This window comes from Pelobates fuscus, chromosome 5 (assembly GCF_036172605.1).
Source record: "Pelobates fuscus isolate aPelFus1 chromosome 5, aPelFus1.pri, whole genome shotgun sequence".
In the NCBI taxonomy this organism is placed as follows: Eukaryota; Metazoa; Chordata; class Amphibia; order Anura; family Pelobatidae; genus Pelobates; species Pelobates fuscus.
Window position 1 is genome coordinate 254,069,200 of NC_086321.1, and position 18,764 is coordinate 254,087,963.

Consider the following 18,764-nt stretch of genomic DNA (forward strand, 5'->3'; position numbering starts at 1 on the left):
TTGGTAACCAACGGTTTGCAGAATCTGCATTTTTTAGTCATGCACAAATCTCTGTCACTTTTTCCTCACTCTGCGTAGGTCACATTGATGGAGAAATATGATGTAATTTGTTGCAACTCAAGCAGCCTCAATCTGTCAAACCCAAATATCACATGCATGGAGTGAGTATAAATAACTGCACAGGGAGTTATACAAAACCAATTCCTCCTTCACTTCTCATACACCAGTGAACAACATAGAGAGAAATGAAAAAGTGTTTATTACTCCAGGCTGTCAGACATCCCACTGGTCAGCAGTGCTGGGTGCCTTGAAATGATTCAATCGGTGTAACCTTCCCTGTAAGGTACATACATGATTTAAAGTTATTAATGAATTATGTTTTAAGCTGACAATGTGATGGCCTGTGGGGAGAATGAAATAATCAGGGCAGAAAATAGGTTTTAAAAAATGGAAATACTTTTTCAAGGAGACATGGATGAGCATGTGTAGAGGAAAAACATGAGAAAAAATTTTATAAAATCGGAGTACAGAGGAATGGCACATAAACAAGTGCAAAAATGTGGAGAAGAATGCATTTGTGTATGTTTGAAAGCAGGTAATGATGAATGGATGAACAGTGCATGTTTGTATCTGTTATGTTTATGTGTTTGCAGGTCTGGACTGGCCAATGGCAAACTAGGCAAATGCTGATGGGCAGGGATGGCCATGGACCAAGGCCAACAGGGGAGTTCACAAGATTAGAAGGGGCTCCATGGCCAATGGGGAGATCTGCCCCAAGGGGCAGAAGGGTACATTTGTTCTCTGCTATTTCTACTGTATGAGAGTGTTACCACAGACTGGGTCGGCAAATGAGGTGCACAAGCTGTACAGCCGCACAGGGACCTGTGATACCAGGGCATCAGGCTGTCAACACAGCTTGCGGGGGAGCAACGCATCCAAGGATACTGCTGCCCTCATGCAAAGTACATTTGGCCTGACCAGTATATTACATGTTTTCTGTTTTTTTATTTAGTTTTTTTCATGTATATATATATATATATATATATATATATATGAGTCTAGCCAGCTCATTGGTTCTGCACCCCTCCCTGTCACAGTTGCCTCATCCCAGGATTCTATTTGGCCTTGTACTGCAGAGAACTCGAGAAGATTTTTCCAAGTAAGTAGCTCATTAAGCAGAAATTAGGCAGTTAGAGTAGGACCTGCTGAATATGGGGTACATTGACATTGTGGCAGGCTTATGCAATGTATGCTCATATAATGTAACTAAATCCCCATTGTTTTTGCCAAGATTAGGTGTTTTTAATAAAACTTACAAAATCCATCAGCACCAAAGTAGCTGTTTAGTAGATAGGGAGTGCGCTGGTGTCTCATTTTTTACGGGTATATTACATGGTCTGTACCTCCTACTATATAACTGGACACTCACACTTGGCAGAGTAGGCACCTGCTTACCATGGCTGGTGCCTACTCTACCCAAATATACTGTTTTCCCAGTCAGGGGAAGTGGTTGTATGGCCGAAGAGGGAGCAATTTACTCACTGTGCTCTCCCTACACACTCTCTTCACTGTTCCAACAGCTGGGATATGACATCATCCCGACATCAGCATCAATACAGAGCCCACATGGGACCTATGCGGGGGGGGGAGGGGGGGGGAAGAAGATTTACTCCTGTGTCTGCTGTTCCAGCTTGCATAGGATTCAACAGGGAAAGTCCTTGTAAGGACTAGAGCTCCATTCGGCTCCAGGAAGGAGCGGTTTCAGGGCTCCAGTCAAGCCACTGCGACTGTGGGCAGAAGTGCTGCGGTTTGTCCCCTGTTCCAGTCGGGGTACAGGGAACTCCGTTACAATGTGTATGTCTGTGATTACGCATGTGTGTGTTTGTTTGTGTATCGCTGTAATTGTGTGTGTGTGGTTGTTTGATTGCGTGTTTACACTGATCAGCCAAAACATTAAAACCACTGACAGGTGAAGTGAATAACACTGATTAAACTGTTACAAGGGCACCTGTCAATGGGGATACATTGGGCAGCAAGTGAACAGTCAATTTTAGAATTTCATATGTTGGAAATGGGAAATATAGGTAACTGAAAAGAATTGAGTGACTTTGACAATTGTCTAATTATGATGGCTGGACATCCAAAATAAGTCTTGTGGGTACTTACCAAACTTAAATCTACTTTGGATAAAAAGAAAATGTGTGTTTTTCATATATGTCACATACACTTACTTCCTACTACCCTGATCTTTCAGATTATGAAGTCCTTTTACCATTTTAATATATTTTAATGTTAATTAGTTTTGTCATGTGACTGTGATGTCACAAAACTGTTATTTTTAAATGTTATCACCTTACATAAGCAGCTATGGTCCCGTGCATCCTGTAATACACCTTTGAAAAAGCCTTTGTTTAGGTGAAACTCGTTAAGTGTTCCATATAGATTGTGTTATCTATTTTTTATCAAGTTATTTGTTTTTTATTGTTTTTAACATTAAAGTACTGTTTTATTGGACCTGCTTTTGCTGCTGCTGGATCTTTGGGCTATATGCTTGGTGGGGATAAAACCACTTAGGCGTATTGGATTGAGCAAACCGTACTTTGCACTTAAGCATGTGAGTAGGTTTTTTTTATCTTTTTATTATGTTTTACACGCCATATTTACGGTGTACACTATTGTGGTTTTATTTGTTTTTTTCCATATATATATATATATATATATATATATATATATATATATATATATATACAGTTGCAAGAAAAAGTTTGTGAACCCTTTGGAATGATATGGATTTCTGCACAAATTGGTCATAAAATGTGATCTGATCATCATCTAAGTCACAACAATAGACAATCACAGTCTGCTTAAACTAATAACACACAAAGAATGAAATGTTGCCATGTTTTTATTGAACACACCATGTAAACATTCACAGTGCAGGTGGAAAAGTATGTGAACCCCTGGACAAGAGCTAATTGGAGTGAGATATCAGCCAACTGGAGTCCAATCAATGAGATGAGATTGGAGGTGTTGGTTACAGCTTCCCTGGCCTAAAAAAACCACACACCAGTTCTGGGTTTGCTTTTCACAAGAACCATTGCCTGATGTGAATGATGCCTCGCAGAAAAGAGCTCTCAGAAGACCTACGATTAAGAATTGTTGACTTGCATAAAGCTGGAAAGTTTTGTAAAAGTATCTCCAAGAGCATTGCTGTTCATCAGTCCACGGAAAGACAAATTGTCTATAGATGGAGAAAGTTCAGCACTGCTGCTACTCTCCCTAGGAGTGGCCGTCCTGTAAAGATGACTGCAAGAGCACAGCGCAGACTGCTCAGTGAGGTGCAGAAGAATCCTAGAGTGTCAGCTAAAGACTTACAAAAGTCACTGGCAAATGCTAACATCAATGTTAGCGAATCTACAATACATAAAACACGAAACAAGAATGGATTTCATGGGAGGATACCACAGAGGAAGCCACTGCTGTCCAAACGAAACATTGCTGCACGTTTACAGTTTGCACAAGAGCACCTGGATGTTCCACAGCAGTACTGGCAAAATATTCTGTGGACAGATGAAACCAAAGTTGAGTTGTTTGGAAGAAATACACAACACTATGTGTGGCAAAAAAGAGGCACAGCACACCAACATCAAAACCTCATCTCAACTGTGAAGTATGGTGGTGGGGGCATCATGGTTTGGGCCTGCTTTGCTGCGCCAGGGCCTGGACGGATTGCTATCATCGAAGGAAAAAAGGAAAAGTTTATCAAGACATTTTGCAGGAGAACTTAAGGCCATCCAGCTGAAGCTCAACAAAAGATGGGTGTTGCAACAGGACAATGACCCAAAGCATAGAAGTTAATCAACAACAGAATGGCTTAAACAGAAAAAAATACACCTTCTGAAGTGGCCCAGTCAGAGTCCTGACCTCAACCTGATTGAGATGCTGTGGCATGACCTCAAGAAAGCGATTCACACCAGACATCCCAAGAATATTGCTGAACTGAAACAGTTCTGTAAAGAGGAATGGTCAAGAATTACTCCTGACCGTTGTGCACGTCTGATCTGCAACTACAGGAAACGTTTGGTTGAAGTTATTGCTGCCAAAGGAGGTTCAACCAGTTATTAAATCCAAGGGTTCACATACTTTTTCCACCTGCACTGTGAATGTTTACATGGTGTGTTCAATAAAAACATGGCAACATTTCATTCTTTGTGTGTTATTAGTTTAAGCAGACTGTGATTGTCTATTGTTGTGACTTAGATGATGATCAGATCACATTTTATGACCAATTTGTGCAGAAATCCATATAATTCCAAAGGGTTCACATACTTTTTTTTGCAACTGTATATATGTATATGTACTCACGGAGAAAGTTTGTCTACACCGATATCCTTGAATGGGGCTCATACCACTTCACACGCTGATTTGGAGCCATACTTATGGCTCCATTACATGTGAGTGTAAATTGTATATTTATACCTACCCTCTCTCCATAGTCCTAATATACTACACTATATACCAGTGGTTCCTAACCTTTTTTCACTTGAGTACCCCTTGGCAGCCCATTTCCATAAATTGTACCCCTTACATTAGCAAAATGTTGTAATTAATATAGTTGCATTTGTTTCAAATGTATAAATTTTTCTCTATTCAATCTCCCCTTTTTCTCTGCCCCAGACCCTCTGTGCCTCTCCTCCGCCCCATACTCTCCCTGCTTCTCTTCCTTCCCAGACTCTATCTGCTTCTTCTCCGCCCCAGACACATAAATTGACACGCAGACACACAGAAACAAACACTCACACACATATAGATACAGATACACAGATACACCCCCAGATATGCACATTGGCATACTGTCAGGGTACCTGTGGTCTCTACCTCCAAAAGAGGTAGAGACTTAGCTGTTCCACCATTCAGACGGTCTGATGACTTCCTTCCCTGCGGTATATCCGGTCATGCAAGGCCGGCCGCGAGGGAGTGACTGCCTTTTACACCATCTAGGCAGGAAGTCATCATCAGGACACTCCCCCGGATCGACCTGTCAGTCAATTGCTGCAGGACCAATCAGGACGTCTCGGAGGTGTGGTTACTGCTCTGAACAGGGTATTTAACAGAGCTTCCTTCATTAGCTCATTGCCCTGTCGTGGTTCTAGCTTGTTCTAGTCACTCAGTGCTTGTGTTTTCTATTATCCCTTTTGGTTTTGACCCGGCTTGTTTACCTTACTCTGCTTATCTCTGTTACCCTTGATTCGGCTTGTCTCTCGCTTACCTGTCTTCTGTTACCCTCGACCTCGGCTTGTCTTTGACCATTCTATACTGTACTACGTACGTTAGTCCGGCCATTCTAAGGTCCGGTATACGTATCTGGCTACTGTTTGTACTCTGCGTGTTGGATCCCTGTCCCGATCCTGACATTACGACAGGGCCAATGGATCCTGCAAGTACAAACAGTCAGCTGGCTGCTCCTGATCCTAGGTTTGAAGCCATGGATCACAGAATGGATCAGATGGCGCTTGCGCTACAGGCTCTATTAGCTGGTGCCAATAACCCACCAGAGGAGATACGCAATACCCCTGTTTCTCCTGTCGGTTCAGGTCTAGAGGTAGCCACAGTGGGTGCTTCTTCTCACATTACCCCCCCAGTACGCTATGGTGGGGCTCCTGAGAAGTGTCGTGGTTTTTTAAACCAAATTAGTATCCACTTTGAATTGCAACCTCGCTCTTATCCTACAGATAGGGCAAAAGTAGGATTTATTATCACCCTACTCATTGAGAAAGCTCTGAGATGGGCCAACCCACTATGGGAGAACGATAATCCATTAGTTTATAACTATAACGCATTTGTAGCTGCTTTTAGAAGAACATTTGACCCTCCAGGTAGAAAGGTTAATGCAGCCAGATTACTGTTGCGCCTGAGACAGGAGAACCAAACACTGGTGGATTATGCACTAGAGTTCAGGTCTCTGGCGGCAGAAATCAAGTGGAATGAGCAGGCGTATATGGATGTATTTTTGAATGGCCTATCTGATGTAATCCTTGATGAGGTTGCTACCAGAGAACTCCCTGAGAATTTAGAGGATTTAATTTCATTCATCTCTCGTATAGATGAACGTCTAAGAGAGAGACAGAACACTCGAGAGAGGAACCAGAGACCTTCTTTTAGGTTAGCTCCCGCTGTTCCAAGTCCTGACTCCACGATATCTTTGCTTACTGAACCTATGCAGATAGGGTATACCCGCCTCTCTGAGGAGGAAAGACAGCACAGGAGAAGAGAGGGTTTGTGTATGTATTGTGGAGCCAAGGGTCATTTACTCTCGAACTGTTCTAACCGCCCGGGAAACGCTCGCACCTAAGTCTCTCTAGAGGACAGGCCTTGGGTGTTTCTATTTTGTCCTCTACTCCTGATTATAAAGATCACAGGCTTCTGCTACCAGTTTCCTTAACTTGGGGGAAGGAAGTAGTAAAGGCTATGGCATTGATAGATTCCGGTGCTGCTGAGAATTTTATCGACCAAGCCTTTGCTAGTAAGAACAATTTCCCATCCCAGCTAAGGGAGACACCTTTGGCCGTTGAGGCCATAGATGGTAGACCACTACTAGACCCTGTTATCTTTCGTGAGACCATACCCATTAATTTAAATGTTGGTGTAGCGAAAGCCACTTCGCCACTGTGGTTTGGAGGGGGCTGCTTGCCCGCCTCTTACCCTGTGACTACGGTCCCTGGGCGATTTGGCCCTTTATGCACGGTATTTGGGCATACTGTGGGTTATTGGGCTGCCCCAGGATTATGGGCCCTCTCATCAGCCCATACGAAACTTAAACCCCATGGCGTTTGAACTGTGTTTGTGGCATCTAAACGCTGTTTGGATATGTTGAGCGCTCAGATCCAAGCCATCTGGGGATAGGTTGAATGTGGGGGTTCTGTTTAGTATAACAGGAGTTATGTATTTTTATGTCTTTTGGTGGTTGCTGGTAACATGTGCTTAATGGAGGCTGTGTTTGTCCCTGGATATAATTAAATCAGCTTCTCCATTGTCTCCAGGATAGAGGATTCTGGGGAACTAGTTTGAGCTTCTAAAAACCATGCTTCCAGAAGGTCAAATGCACATTTGTACTAACTTTTGAACCCCTGGTCCAATTCGTATGATTTTTGAGTATGTTGTTCCCCCGAATGGATTGATTGTGTATATGTATTTTTATGCGAATGTGATGTATATTTTGGGAGTTATGAATGTTGTGTAAAAACTGTATTTTCCCTACCTAGGATAATTGTATTTTCCTGTGTGTACAGATAATTAGTTTACAGGTAGAGGGGAGGGCTATGTGTGGGATGTAACTATTGTGTGATTGGTTAATGTACGTTACTGTGTGTGTCCCTCCCCTTCATGGGAGCACCTAATAAAAAGGGCTGCAAGCTAGCAGCCAGAGAGTTCTATTTTTACCCTCAACTTGAGTCCTGTCTCTTATTGGGGGAATCTGCTACAAGGGATTGCTATGCTAGGCATATTCCCTTGCTATAATCACTGAGCTCTTGTAAGAGCTTGTTCCTGCTTCGTCCTGAAGGGAGATAGCTGCAGCCTGCGGTGCTTATGGTGTCTGGTGGAGTGCTTGGAGTCCTCTGGAAGCGCTAGGAGCATCTTTCAACGGAGGTACCCAGTCGGGGTGCCAGTGGATCCGTTACAGTTGGTATCCTACACGTGGAGAATTTATCTCTTCTGCTCATTTCGTCTCCTTCCGTTCCCATAGTTCTGGGGTACCCATGGTTGAAAAAACATAACCCTATTATCGATTGGGAGTTAGGAGAGATACTCTCGTGGGGCCAGGGCTGCCAGGATCGGTGTTTGTGCAAGGTTTCTCCATTAGCTAATATTAACATACCGGAGAATCCTACTCAGTCCACAGAAAGACAAATACCAGACCTTTACCTAGACTTAAGGGCAGTGTTTGACAAGAAGAATGCCGATTCTTTGCCTCCACACAGGTCATTTGACTGTAAGATTAAGCTTCTACCCGGCACTATGCCTCCGAGGGGCCATGTATATCCTTTGTCTGTTCAGGAAAACTCGGTTCTAGAGGAGTATATTCGGGAGAATTTAGAAAAGGGATTCATCAGGAGGTCTTCTTCTCCGGCCGGGGCTGGGTTCTTTTTCATTAAGAAGAAGGATGGCACGCTGAGACCTTGTATCGATTACCGAGGCTTGAATAAAATAACTGTCAGAAATGCCTATCCTATCCCACTGATTACCGAGTTATTTGATCGTCTTAAGGGCTCCAAAATCTTCACCAAGTTAGATCTCAGAGGGGCTTACAATTTGGTGAGAATCCAGCAAGGTCACGAGTGGATGACGGCATTCAATACCCGGTATGGCCATTACGAATACACTGTGATGCCATTTGGACTATGCAATGCTCCTGCAGTATTTCAAGATTTGATTAATGAGGTACTTAGGGAGTTTCAGCATGATTGTGTTATCGTTTACCTGGACGACATACTAATACACTCTAAGGAGATTGAGACTCACCATAGACAGGTCAGAAAGGTATTACACAAGCTGCTGCAACATGGTCTATATTGCAAATTGGAGAAGTGCAGTTTTGATCAGTCTCAGGTAGACTTTCTTGGATACGTGATTTCTGGGGAAGGTTTTAAAATGGATCCTGTAAAACTTCAATCTATTTTAGACTGGCCCTTGCCCAAAGGACTCAAGGCTATCCAAAGGTTTATTGGTTTTTCCAACTACTATAGGCGCTTCATTAAAGGATACTCCTCTATCATTGCGCCTATTACCAATATGACCAAACAAGGGGCTGATACTAAGTTCTGGTCTAAGGAGGCTCTGGGTGCTTTCAAGACTCTCAAGGAACTTTTTGCCTCGGCTCCCATTCTAGTCCATCCTGATACGACTCTGCCTTTCTTGCTCGAGGTCGATGCCTCTGAGACAGCAGTTGGGGCTGTTCTGTCTCAAAGGTTAGGGGTGGATAAACCGTTACACCCTTGTGGTTTCTTCTCTAAGAAATTTTCTGGGCCTGAGAGCAGATATGACATCGGGGAAAGGGAACTGTTAGCAGTCATTAAAGCCTTAAAGGAGTGGAGACATTTGTTGGAGGGGACCCTACACCCTATTACGATTTTGACGGACCACAAAAACTTGTCCTATATTGGGGAGGCTAAGCGCTTATCCTCTAGACAAGCTCGTTGGTCCTTATTCCTGACTCACTTCAATTATGTACTGACTTACAGACCTGGTTCTAAAAACTCTAAAGCCGATGCATTATCTCGCCAATATGAACCTTCTACTGTACCTGAACCAGTTCTTTCTTCTATAGTTCCGAAATGCAATATCATTGCTAATACGAATCTCAGGATTCATTCTCCATTATTGGCCGAGATCATTAAGTTGCAACATCTAGCACCTAAACAGACTCCTGCGGGCCGTCATTTCGTTCCTCCTGCTCTTCAACTGGAACTTTTACAGTGTTTACATAATAGCAAGATGGCGGGACATCCTGGTATTCGCAAGACTTACGCGTTGATCTCTAAGGACTTCTGGTGGCCTGCTTTACGGAGGGATGTTGAGGAGTTCATCGCTGCATGTGAAGTTTGTACTAAAACCAAACAACCCCATACGCTTCCATGTGGACTCCTGCAACCCTTGGAGGTTCCAGAGAAACCATGGTCCTGTTTGGCCATGGACTTTATTGTCGATCTACCTATCTCTAAAAGACAGACTGTTATCCTCACCGTGGTTGACAGGTTTACTAGGATGGCACACTTCATTCCCCTGCCTAAACTTCCGTCTTCTCCCGAATTGGCAGAGATATTCGCCAAGGAGATTTTTCGCCTACATGGGATACCCTCTCAAATTGTATCGGACAGAGGCTCCCAATTTGTTTCCCGCTTTTGGAGGTCCTTCTGCTCTCAACTTGGTATTAAATTAAACTTTTCTTCTGCCTATCATCCTCAGTCTAACGGAGCTGCTGAACGTACCAACCAGAAAATTGAACAATATTTACGATGCTTTGTTTCTGAACACCAGGATGATTGGGTCGGTTTGATTCCTTGGGCGGAGTTTGCACACAACAATCTCGTTTGCGATTCTACTCATTCAAGCCCCTTCTTCATGAATTATGGTTTTCATCCGTCTATTCTTCCTTCGGATTCTCCTTCCCAGGGGGTGCCGTCGGTTGATGTTCATGTTGCCAATTTGAGGAAGTTGTGGGATCAAACTCGACAAATCCTTGTGCACAACTCTATGTTGGTCAAGAAACACGCTGATAAACGTAGAAGGGCGGCTCCGGTCTTTGTTCCAGGTGATAGGGTATGGCTGAGCACGAGGAACATCCGTTTAAAAGTGCCCTCCATGAAGTTCGCTCCTCGGTATATTGGACCCTACAGGGTGCTGACCCGTATCAATCCGGTTGCGTATCGTTTAGCTCTTCCTAATACCTTACGCATTCCGAACTCGTTTCACGTTTCATTGCTGAAACCACTCATATGTAACAGATTTTCCTCCACAATAGCCCCTCCTCGCTCCGTTCAGGTGGAGGGTCAGGAGGAGTATGAGGTCAACTCTATTATTGATTCTCGAATCTCCCGGGGGAGAGTACAATATCTGGTTGATTGGAAGGGATATGGTCCTGAGGAGAGGAGTTGGGTACCTCAGGAGGATGTTCATGCTCCCCGTCTCCGCAGGGCGTATCACTCTCGCTTCCCATCTCGTCCCGGTTCATTCCGCCCGGTGGGCGTATCTGAGAGGGGGGGTACTGTCAGGGTACCTGTGGTCTCTACCTCCAAAAGAGGTAGAGACTTAGCTGTTCCACCATTCAGACGGTCTGATGACTTCCTTCCCTGCGGTATATCCGGTCATGCAAGGCCGGCCGCGAGGGAGTGACTGCCTTTTACACCATCTAGGCAGGAAGTCATCATCAGGACACTCCCCCGGATCGACCTGTTAGTCAATTGCTGCAGGACCAATCAGGACGTCTCGGAGGTGTGGTTACTGCTCTGAACAGGGTATTTAACAGAGCTTCCTTCATTAGCTCATTGCCCTGTCGTGGTTCTAGCTTGTTCTAGTCACTCAGTGCTTGTGTTTTCTATTATCCCTTTTGGTTTTGACCCGGCTTGTTTACCTTACTCTGCTTATCTCTGTTACCCTTGATTCGGCTTGTCTCTCGCTTACCTGTCTTCTGTTACCCTCGACCTCGGCTTGTCTTTGACCATTCTATACTGTACTACGTACGTTAGTCCGGCCATTCTAAGGTCCGGTATACGTATCTGGCTACTGTTTGTACTCTGCGTGTTGGATCCCTGTCCCGATCCGGACACATACATACAGATGCACAGATACAATGATACCCAAACATACAGATACAAACACTGACACACATACAGAGACAGACAGAATAAAACACTGCCACGTATGCATTTACACGGACACACACACACTGACACACAGATACATATCCTGACACATATGCAGATACAGTAAAACACAGATACATACACTGACACACATGCAGATACACAGATACATATCCTGACACAGACACACATGCAGATACAGACACTGGCACATATATAGGCTCTGACACACATGCAGATACTCATACATATGCAAATACACAGACACACACACTGACACAGATACACAAATTGACAAACACGCAGATACACAGACACATACATATACACTGACACACTTTTTTTATTTCCCTGGCAAACCCTGGCAAAGGATTAATTCCCTGGCAAACATATACATACCCTGACACTAAAATACATACCCTGACACATATGCAGATACAATGAAACACAAATGCATACACTGACACACATACAGACAAGGATATCCACACTGCCATACAGATACAGACACTGAGGCACAGATACAGTGACACACATGCAGATACAGACACTGACACATATATAGGCACCGACACACATGCAGATACAGACACTGACACAGCTATAGGCACTGACACACATGTAGATACATACCCTGACACACAGATACCGATACATACTCAGACACACATGCAGATACACACACATAGATACATACACAGACACACTTAAGGATACATACCCTGAAACACATGCAGATACACGCACATAGATACATACACAGACACACTTAAGGATACATACCCTGACACACAGATACATACCCTGACACACAGATTGACACACAGATACACACTCTGACACACAGACACATATACTGACAAACATGCAGATACACACACACATATACATACCCTGACATACAGACCTACAGACAGACACACACACTGACACACAGATAATTACCCTGACACACTTAATGATACATATCCTGACACACAGATACACAATCTGACACACATGCAGATACACAGACACACACACTGACACAGATACACACATTGACAAACATGCAGATGCACAGACACATACATATACACATACATGGACACACTTAAGGATTCATACCCTGGCACACATATACATATCCTGACACTAAGATACATACCCTGACACATATGCAGATACAGTGAACACACACACTGACACAGATACACATACTGACACATGTATACACACCATGACACACATATACACACCATTAAACACATTGACACACAGATACACACATTGACACATAGATACATACCCTGACACGTATACAGATACACAGAGATACACAAACTGACACACAAATACATACACTAACACACATGCAGATACACAGACACATAGACATATACCATGATACAAATATAGATACACACACTGACACACAGATACATACCCTGACACCCATACTGACTCACAGATACATACACTGATACACATGCAAATACACCAGGCCTTGACAAATTTGATCATAATCTAGGAGCCAGCTGAAAAAGTTAGGAGCCAGTATTTTTTTTAACTAACAAAGCTTAATTTTCAGCAACAAAAATAGAATTCTTAAAGGGACACTAGAGGTACCCGAACCACTGCAGCTTAATATAGCTTAATTGTCCCTTAAGGCATTTTTTAATGTAAACACATCCTTTTTATAGGGACAACAGGGAAAGCTCACTCCCCCCGCGTCCCCCCCCCCCCGGGTCTATTCCACACAGTGCCCGCTGGCTGGTCCGTCTCTGCCCTCCCTCAAGACGCACATGCTCTCTTCCGCTCTCCCAGCCGCTTCCACTCTCCCATGGCTGGCCAGCTGCCTCCGCTCTCCCATTGCTGGCCATCTGCCTCTGCTCTCCCACGGCTGGCTGGCCAGCTGGCCACCTCCGCTCTCCCACGGCTGGCTGGCCGGCCGGCCACCTCTGCTCCCCCACGGCATTCTCCCTTGCCGCTCCAAGCCGACATATTCAAGGCACAGGACAAAATTCCTAGTCGCCATGGTGACCTGGTGCCTGGGATTTGTTGAGCCCTGAGATAAACATACCGTGGCACACACTGACACATACAGTGACACACAGACACGAACACTGACATACAGATACACACAGACACACTGTCGCACAGACACATACAGACACACTGACGCAGACACATATACTGACATACAGATAAACACAGATGCACTGACACACCGACACATGCACTGGCGCACGGACACATACAGATACACATACTGACACATGCAGATACACAGACATACAGATACACTTACACATCCTGTGATACATACACTCACATCCTGAGACACACACACTGACACATACTGTGACACACTGACACATACTGTGTCACATGCAGTGAGATATACAGTGACACAGACACATACACTGACATACAGATACACTGAAACATACAGACTCACAGACATACAGATACACACACAAACACTACATACACACATACAGATACACAAATCCTACCTTTTGACTGACTGGGTCTGGTGGGAGTTGGCTTCCTGCTGCTTTCCAGGTCAACTCCGCCTGCCCCGCCCCCTCCTCTCACGGCGTGCTCTGTGTGCGAGCTGGGAGGAAGTAGTTGCAAACTTTTATTTCCTCTCAGCTCTGGCTGCAGGTAACCCCTGAAGGCACATGTGAATCGGGTGGCCCAAAGTGCACCCGGTTCCCAGCCTGTTCGGCGGCCGGCACCGCTGCCATTACCCAAATTTTTTTCCCATACCCCCAGGGGCACTGAATTGGACCCCTTGGGGTACGCGTACCATGGGTTGAGAACCGCTGCTATATACGATTTTTATCTATTTTATTTCTATGAGGATACCTCCTACAATCATGATCAAAAGAAAAATCAGCACTACACTTTATCCTTAGGCGGTGATCGTTTTGCCCAGGCGCATAAGTTGGAGCTGTATTGAAGTTCCAAAAAAGTGTGAATGCCCATTTTTTATCATATGTATGCAAACTTATGTTTTACATACAACACTATTAGTTTATTCTGTTTTTTTTCTTCTTGTCATTATATACTCCCAAATAAGGACTATTTAGGCGCTGCACTTCCCTCCTGTGTTACCCAGCTTTTACCGGACAAGAGAGACTCTGTACTTGGTGTGTTAGCTGTAATTAGACTGTAATCCTCACTCACAAGCACTGAATTATAATTGTGTTTAATTACTTTGGTAGTACCTACCAAAAGTGGTGCAAGGAAGGACAGCCAGTGAACTGGCATCGAGGTATTGGATTCCAAAGGTTCATTGATGCACATGGGGGCCTTCTGGTCCCAACTCACAGAAGAGCTACTGTAGCTCAAATTGCTGAAAATCATAATGCTAACTATGATAGAAAAGTGTCAGAACACAGAGTGCCTCACAGTTTGCTGCATATGGGACTGTGCAGCCGCAGACCGGTCAAATTACTCATGATGACCCCTGTCCATAGCGGAAAGCACCTTCAATCGAGAGTCAGAACTAGAACATGGAGCAATGGTAGAAAGTTGCCCAGTCTGGTAAACCATGTTTTCTTTTAGATCATGTGGACAGCTGAGTGCATCTGTGCTGTTTAACTGGCAGCAGGATGCATTGTGGGAAGAAGGCAGACAGAGACAGTGTTACACTCTGGGCAATGTTCTGTTTGGAAACCTTGGGTCTTGGCATCCATATGGGTGTTAGTCTGCAGACCATGTACACCACTTCAAGGCACTGGTGTTGCCTTGGTCTCTAAATTCCTCAGATCTCAATCTGATGTGCTGGGACAACAAATCCAATCCATGGAGGCCCCACCTAGCAACCTGCAAGACTTAAAGGATCTGCTGCTAATGTCTTGGTGCCAGATACCACAGGACACATTCAGAAGTCCTGTGGAGTCCATGCCACAATGTTGTGGCTGACCATTGTGTTTGTATGTTTGTGATCATGTGTGTATGTCTGTGATTGTGTGTGTCTGTGATTATGTGTGTAAGTTTGTATGTATGTCTGATTATATATGTGTGTCTGTGTTTGTGTTTGTGAGTGTGTGTAAGTGTATATGTCTGTCATAATGTGCATGTGTTTAGATAGCTTCCAAATTTGGTATCCTTAAATATGGCAACCCCATAGGGAAATGCTCTAATACAGTAATTGGGGGTACAGACAAGTAGCATCTACCACTGGATCACCCCCACATACCACAGTCCCCATCCCTCACACATACACTAACATTTCTAACTCTTTCCCCGCACACAAAGACATACTACAACCCCTCTGCATAAACACTACAAAACGAACAGGCCTCATCACACACACTACAATTACACTTATTTATATAGCATCACCATATTCATAATAGGTAAACAAAATATACACCAAATTCTAACAAAACATGATTGGCATAATGGAACAGTAGATAAAGAGATTACACTACACTACAAACAGCCCCATTCACAGACTCACAGCAGCACAAGCATCCTCCCCCCACACTCAATTCCATATGAAACCTCCTCCCCACATGCAAATCCACACATACAACCCCACAAGCAGCATCCCCTGGAGAGGCATTAAACTGACATGCTTACTTTAAAAAAAGTGCATATCACTGGTGATGACACAACACGCTTTTTTTGTGCCCCCCTCCCCCCACATCCCTCCCATATAGGGCTGCACTGCGTTGGCTGAATTTTGTCCCAGTGCCGTCCTGCATGTTCTTTTAATGTATCTGCGTTTGAGATGTGTGTTTGGGTGTATGCATCTGTGTGTATGGGCGTGTATGTGTATATGTATATGAGTGTATCTGCTAATGGTTATCTGTCACTTAGTGAATGTACATGTGCATTATTTATCATAACTGCCAACAATCCTGCATTCAGCTGAACCCATGTCCGGCCATCAATGGAAATTTGTCTGTTCTTTCTCTGTGAACACTAAAAAAAAGGCATGTTTAATCACAATGTATTGCAATAAGGAAGAATCCAAGGGCATTCTTGCCCATATAATAGTGCTTCTGCAACTCTGTATGGGCTGCTCTGCATGTGCATCTTCATTGGTAGCCTGTTATTCTGTCTGGCATGTGATTACATGCCCCTTAAAAGAAAAGAATTTCACCAGTAATGTTGACCCAATCATTTGAATCCAATATAGTAGGAACTATACCTTAAATTCAACATTTTAAGTTAAAATATAAAGACCACATATTAAATTCTAATCATAGTAAACTAAGCTTTTCAAAATATTTTGCAATAGTAAATATAAATATTGTTGGAATTTTTCTATAGAATCTTAACCCATTAGAAATGGAGTTGTAATTCTGCTCTCAACAAGTAAATAAGACTAGAACCTAGCACAGCAATACAAAGATCATAAACCATTCAACGATTAGAAGTTTCGGAACAAGGTAGTCGTTGCAATTGAAAACCAACAATTAGAGATAAACATTGGTTAATTTTATGCCATTAAGCAGTTTATTGATCATGTTAATATTCATTCAGACTTCCAATTAGCACAGTAATGTTTACTGCCTAGTCGATATAAGAGGCTTTGCCCAAGGCTGGAACACGGGAAAATCAAGTTCATGATCAAAAATGTTTTTGTGAATCACGTTACTATTCTATGAGTTCATTCTCCATTTTATGGTTTTAGGTATATCCGGTTGTTTATTATTTGTATTTGAGGATTGAGAGGAATCCTTCTTTTATATCTTGTATCCAAAAGGGTAACTACCTTTTTGTATTGATTGTTCACATACTGCACCTGGGTGGTCTATATATATCTTTTTTGTGTTTTAATGATCAAACATTTGTTTTTTAGTTAGGTGATTTTGTTCCTTTTCTTTGTGAATTGCAAAACATATGTGACCTCTTGTGAATAGAGGCACCCCACACATATTATATTATTCAAACCCATTGCTGCAATACTGCCATTGATAAATATAGATATAGGGTACCATGCACTGGGCAGCAAACCCAAATCTTTCCTATAACTCTCATAAACAGAATCCAGTCTGACTCGGCCCATGTGTTCATTCCACAACTGGTTGCCTATACTACAAAGTGAATTTAAATTCTTTATGTTCCAAACACCACAACACTCCTTTTGTACTAGACTATAGGCAGAGAAGTGTTGATTACAACCATGGTGAGGGGATGATAATAATTCTATTCATACCTAACAGATACATAAGAATCCCAAATGAGCCAATACTGGCTTCTACAAGTAGGTTCCACTTTAGCTAGGGTCTCTCTTTTGTTAAATACACCCTGCATATTTTTTATATAGATTATATGTAAAGAGAGTAATAGAGGAACACAACATGCATTAGAAAATGTACAACGATAGCTTGTATAGTTCCTACAATCTTCAATAATAGAGCAACGCGTTGATTTTACAGCTTGTTGTTCTTCAGGATGCATGTTGCCAGTGCTCAAATAATTATCCATCTCAGATTCTAGAGGACAAAGACGGCGTCATGCCAACCTGTATCTTTGATAGCTTCTGGTTCACAGTATCCAAGCATTTCCAGATTAAACAGTTGCTGGACAATTTATGATTCGATTCTCCAGGAGAACACTTATTACCAGGAAAAAGAAGTACAAGCCAAACATTGTACACCCCAATATCTTGTTCATTTTCCACTTGCAGAATGCAATGGACAGGATGACAAAAATCAGCATTAAGAAAAGGAGTATAATTGCACAGAACAGGCCATTGCTGCTGACTGCTACAGGCTTCATGTTGTGAAATATGGTGAAGAGAAGCCAGGGCATGGGGAGGCTGTAATGAAAAGTAAAGAAAGGGAAAATAGGTTAGAGGTGAACTGAAATGGTTGTCATAAACTGCTTTAGACAATATGCACCTGTAAGCCTTTGTTTGCATTAGGATGTATTTCTAACCACTCCTAAAGAACTTTATTATAATCAGTGTTAATGAGTCAGTTCATATTAAAAATTAATATAATTTTCATCAACCCAAGCTTTGTCAAAGGTAGCTACAATTACAGTTTCTACGCCTGATAGTTTTTCATTGGGGATATATGTCCACCAGGAATTCACAATTTCTAAGCTCTCAGTTGCAGCTACTTGTTACACAAATGGTGAGTATATGGAATTTAAACTCATAGAACCGGCTTACCTTTGAAAGTCTAGATTGAATGAAAATGATGCATTTGCTTGAAGTGCGGGATTAAGGGAATAATCTCTAGCTCCATAGACTACAGATCGTAAAAAATTACCTGAAACCACTACTTTGCCATCATGTTGCCGGCCCAAGTATTTTAAATATTGATTAAAACTAGTAAGTGAGTATGAATGATAATCTGAAATGATAACGTTTAATTTTATATATACCTGCCTGGTGTCTCCTATCAAGTATTAGGAATAACACCCGTCTCAATTTTTTAATTGATAGCT

The 18,764-nt window shown here is 42.9% G+C and overlaps 1 protein-coding gene across 5 annotated transcripts in view; it reads right to left on the reverse strand.

Annotated features, from left to right (window-relative positions):
• Positions 1-16,797: 16,797 nt before the first annotated feature.
• Positions 16,798-18,764, reverse strand: part of SLC24A2 (solute carrier family 24 member 2) — a 284,348-nt gene continuing 282,381 nt past the window's right edge. For all 5 annotated transcript variants that reach the window (XM_063455237.1, XM_063455238.1, XM_063455239.1 and 2 more), the window contains one exon: positions 16,798-18,129. In XM_063455237.1, the coding sequence (XP_063311307.1) occupies positions 17,880-18,129 (250 nt within the window). In that variant the 3' untranslated portion in view covers positions 16,798-17,879. The remainder of the gene's footprint in view (positions 18,130-18,764) is intronic.